The sequence below is a fragment of the Lygodium microphyllum genome, chromosome 16 (genome assembly GCF_053477565.2).
Source record: "Lygodium microphyllum isolate KBCC chromosome 16, Lygodium_microphyllum_v1.1.10, whole genome shotgun sequence".
In the NCBI taxonomy this organism is placed as follows: domain Eukaryota; kingdom Viridiplantae; phylum Streptophyta; class Polypodiopsida; order Schizaeales; family Lygodiaceae; genus Lygodium; species Lygodium microphyllum.
The window spans coordinates 112,653,243-112,658,202 of record NC_141150.1 but is presented as its reverse complement, the minus strand read 5'-3'; the positions used below and the strand labels follow the sequence as shown (position 1 = coordinate 112,658,202).

The following is a 4,960-nucleotide window of genomic DNA, read 5'->3' as shown; positions in this document are numbered from 1 at the left end:
AGAGAGAGAGAAAATAAAAAATTTAAAAAGAGAATAAAGAGAGAGAGAAAAGAAGAAAAAAAGGAAAAAATAGGAGAGGGACAGAGAAGGAAAAGAGAGGAGAGAGGGGGGAGAATAAAAGGAGAGAGAGAGAGATATATATATAAGAAAAGCGGGGAGAGAAAAAAAGGAGAGAGAGAAAGAACTAGGAGAAGAAAAAAATAAACTAAAATAGAAGGTAAAGAGAGAGAGAGAGAAAAAAAAAATTACACATAGAGAATTTTGGAGGGGGAGAGAGAGAGAGAAAGAGGGAAAAAAGAGGAGAGAGAAAGATGAGAAATGGATTGTTGAGCGAAGTTGCCATGCTTGCTGCTTCGAGACAACGAAGCTATCGCGAAGCGCACACAGAACGCTAATATCTATTAAAGATTCCCAAGAACTCTCATAGTTAGCTTTGCAAACACCCCAGCACACATAATTAATGCGGCTTGTAGTCATTCACTAACTACTTTAGAAAATAAGGAAAACAAATGTACTCATTCACTAACTACTTTAGAAAATAAGGAAAACAAATCCAGAAAAGAAGGAAACGAAATAGAAGAAAGGGCAAAGAGAAAAGAAGGAAAAGAAGACGAGACGAATTGGTGAAGATGAGACGAATTGGCCTTCTACGGTGTCGCTGCTTTTGGGACGCGGACAGTGGACATGAAAAAATGCCCGAACAGCAAAATGGCGCGCGAAAAGCAATGTGAAAAGCACCACACCGCGACGAGCAGTGGAATATGGATGGAGGGGCCCCTATATAAAGGCCACCCGGCGGGACTGCCGAGAGCAACACAGCACGAAATCAATCAAGATCCGCGACTAGAAGACAAGAGATCGAGGTACCGGCACCAGCAAGGAATCAGCAACAGCGCCTGTCGACGGAAGCAGTTGATCTAGAAGAGATATTCAGCGACCACAGCAAGAAAATCAATGGCAGCTGCGTCGAGCACCAGATGTATCTATTCAAATCATAGCGCATGGCAAATTCACCGCGCCGACTTACTCCTCATGCAGATAGCTGCTTGTATATTACTGATCAGCTTGTCCTCCGGGCCAGCTGGAGCGGGATCGGCTCGAGTCCTGCGCATGACGTCGAGCGCCCATGAATATGCTCCTGCAGCAGCTGCAATATTGCGTCCTGGTGCAGCTGCTTCTTCTTCTTCGACGTCCTCGACGCGGTCGACTCATGATGATGATGATGATATTGTAGTAATGCATTATTCCGCGAGGTCGACATCGAGCACAGCAGCTAATTATAGGAGGTGCTTCTTAGACTCCATTGTGGCATTCGGAGACTCCACCACGGACACAGGCAACGCCATCCTCACAGGCAACCCAAGCGCTCAGCTGGCCGCCATGCCACCCTACGGCATGGATTTCAACAGGCGGAGTGGTAGCGCCCAGGCCGGCCAACCCACGGGCCGCTTCTGCGACGGCCGCCTCATGCTCGACTTTGTAAGTGACGCTCTGGGCCTACCCTTGGTGCCTCCGCACCTCGCCGCCCTCACGACGTATGCGTCCTCGACCGACAGCCCTAATATTAATACGTCACATCAAAGCGACAACTTTGCCGTCGCCGGAGCCACCGCCCTCGAGCCTTCCCTCCTAAAGCAGCTCGCCAACGCCACCTCCTTCACTCCCTACTCGCTTAAGGACGAGCTCCAATGGTTCCGCAATGCAACTGCTGCTGAGGCACCTGCCGATCACGATGACACAGGCCGAGGTCTCAGTGCGAGGAGCAGCACACTGGTCTACTTTGGGGAGATCGGCGGGAACGACTACAACTACGCGTTCAGCGCCCGCGCCGACGCGGGGCAACTAGTGCCCAAGGTCATCGACGAGATCCGCACTGCGCTGGAGGAGATCCTCGATGCCGGCGCCACACACCTGATCGTGCAGGGGGACTTCCCCATGGGCTGCATGGCCGTGTACCTCAAGCAGGCCCACTTGCAATCTTCTGCGGCGGCGGCCCCTGCAGCAGCAGCAGCAGCAGCAGGAGCTGCGACTGGATCTCAGCTTTTCGATGCGCACGGCTGCGTGGCAGCCGTGAGCGCTGTTAGCGACGAGCACAACCGCAGGCTCCTGCAGGTTGTGCAGGAGCTGCAGGCCTTACACCCCAACGCAAGGCTGGTCTTCTTCGACACCACCGCCGCCTACCTCCACATCCTTGATCATGCCTCTGCCTACGGCTTCACCAACGTTACCGACCCCTGCGTCGACCTCGGCAGCCTCCTCACATCGCCCGCACCAGTAGTACCCCAACACGTGAATATAGCACCCAGCTCCAGCCCCACTAGTTCAACATTACCGGCTCCTCAAGTACACCTACCGTCGCTTGCTGCCTGCCCCAACCCCCAGAGCTACATCAGCTGGGATGGCATCCACATGACCGAGGCGATGTACAAGGCCATGGTCGGGCTCTTCCTCGGCCAACCTGATCATACCGGTACTATAGCGCGAGACGCGCCCGCCTTCTCTTTCCCTCCCGAAAACTTCCTCACTGCCCCTACATCGCCTTGCGCCACCCGTGCCACCACGAATTAGCCACGCTTTTGACGCCTTTTGCCCCTTCACGTGGTACAACTTTGAGCTGGCAGAAGGCTAAGGGGGAATACCTTACACCAGGTAGATAAACACCTTTAATAGACCCCCTTGACCTGTGTAATATCAGTTTTGCTTCTCCCTAGGCTATATGGCTGTTCCTCCATTGTAATGTACCGAAAGTCCAAGTTTTCAATATGATTAATGTATTTGGCCATTATACAACGTATGTATGGTATGTATGATGCTCTTGCACACATGGGTGTGTATACATGGGATGCACCTTGTGCACACATACATAGAATCTCTCTCTCTCTCTCTCTCTCTCTCTCTCTCTCTCTCTCTCTCTCTCTCAGGCATACGCACACGCACACATGCACATGCACGCGCACACACACATGTTCTCTCAATTATCATGAACACTTGCAGCACTATTAGCCCAACTACATGGATCATTTGAATTAATGTGCATTCCTTTATATTAATGGTGAGTACCAATTCTCACACCTTTGCACAATTTGTATACTACTTCTCATCACATGTATACGTTCTCATCACACGCATACTAATTCTCATGACATGTACATGATGTCATCAAATGCACACTTCCTCATTGTTAAAGTATTGGTGTCTTCTTTGCTTACTCTTTGGGTGCTCTCGATATCAAGTTGTAGTTGGATACATAGAATGAGAAGGATTATGTCAAAGTTGTTATCTAATATGTCTCATCAAAGTTGTTACCTACGACAAATCTATTGGGCATGACATGAAGTTGATGGATGTTCTTGGAATATCGTTGGAAGGTGTTCTACATGTTGGTTTATTGGACATCAGCAAAGGCTTTTGTGTTGGCATTCACGGAACGAAGGTTAAGATCACAATGGACCTCTTTAGTATGTTTAATATCACTTGACATCAAATATATGGTCTTTGTAGGATTACATCAAAGCTATTATCCAAGAACTCACTAACCATTGAAATAAAGTTCAAGGATATTATTCTTGAAGCATCATTTGGAGGTGTTTCTGTTGGTTTATCGGAAATTGGTAAAGGTTAGTTTGCTAGCATATAAGAAATGAAGGTTAAAATCTCATTATCTCCTTAGTGTGCTTGTCCAAACTTGACATGACAATATTGGACTTACATGCATGATTATAGCAACATCACTATCAAAGAATCTATCGAGTAGTCGACTCAAGTTGAAGAATGTTTTTGGAACATTGTTTGAAGGTGTTTATGTTGCTTCATTGGGAATCGGTAAGGATTTGTTTGTCTTGATTAAGGAACGAAAATCGAAGTCTCATGGCTTGCTGAGGCCATTCATCACTTGATATGATAATATTGATCCATATAGCGTGAGTGTTAGGGATAGATAATATTTTCAAATCTTAATAGGACTTAAGTCATGCACATGTGAGCACATATGCTTATTCAGAAATACATGCATACATCTCGACCTATCAATAGATACATGCTTGTATGTTTACTGCACTTATTATGTCACCTAGGTTTCCACTACATTTGGTTTTTGATCTTATTTCTACTTTGTTATGCTTTTGAAAACTTACTTTCAGATGCATTTTTTGGTGGGATCTTCAAATCTAACTATTATTGAACAAATTGACCAAACACTTTGAGTGTAGGTAGAAAAGAGACTCAAATGCTTGTACTCATGAGAAGATGATCATATTGAGGTCTATCCAACACTTTAGTGGCATGGCTATTGGAGAGGGAATGCACTAATACATTTAGAGCTAAAGGGTGGGAAATATAAAGACACCATTGAATGTTTGTGTCTATTGTATTGGCATGCCCCATCATTGCTATAAGTGGAATTGCGTAGCCATCCTAATTTTACTTGGCAGAGGGCCCCTGCATAAGGGATTGCTACATAACTCACCATATCATGAGGCAAATAAAGAGGTTTATACAAGAGAAAATATAGTGGATAATAATAAGGAGACATGTAGAGATGATTCTTATGAGGAAAATGAAGAGGCACATAAAGAAAATAATGTCAAGGCACAAAATAAAGAAAACAAAGTGGATAATAATGAAGAGGAAACTTGGTAAGTTATTGAGGGCAAATATGAGTGCAAGATATAACAATAAATACAATGGTGTATCATCATGTAGTTCTAGATATTACACAAGCCAATGGAGACTTAATACCACTACGGTATCATTATATACTAGCCCATAGACATGTTCATAAAACATCAATCCAACTATCATGCACCATCTCTACTCTCATATCTCATCCTTTTGCAATACTGGCACATGGATTCTACACATTGGATGGGCATACAAGCAAAGATAGCATTTCAATACTGAAGTAGCAAGTGTTGAAAGCATAGAGTAAGTGACTTAATCATACCTCTGCACCTCATGCTCC

At 45.4% G+C, this 4,960-nt stretch overlaps 1 protein-coding gene across 1 annotated transcript; it reads left to right on the top strand.

Moving 5' to 3' along the window:
* The first annotated feature begins 1,110 nt into the window (after positions 1 to 1,110).
* On the top strand, positions 1,111 to 2,568 carry LOC148023256 (GDSL esterase/lipase At3g48460-like). Its single transcript, XM_087695337.1, has one exon. It carries the CDS (start codon positions 1,111 to 1,113, stop codon positions 2,566 to 2,568), a length of 1,458 nt encoding a protein of 485 aa, XP_087551463.1.
* The last annotated feature ends 2,392 nt before the right edge of the window (positions 2,569 to 4,960 follow it).

Excerpts from the sequence above, each read along its gene's own strand:
- LOC148023256 (XM_087695337.1), top strand. The coding sequence starts at position 1,111 with ATGACGTCGAGCGCCCATGAATATGCTCCTGCAGCAGCTGCAATATTG.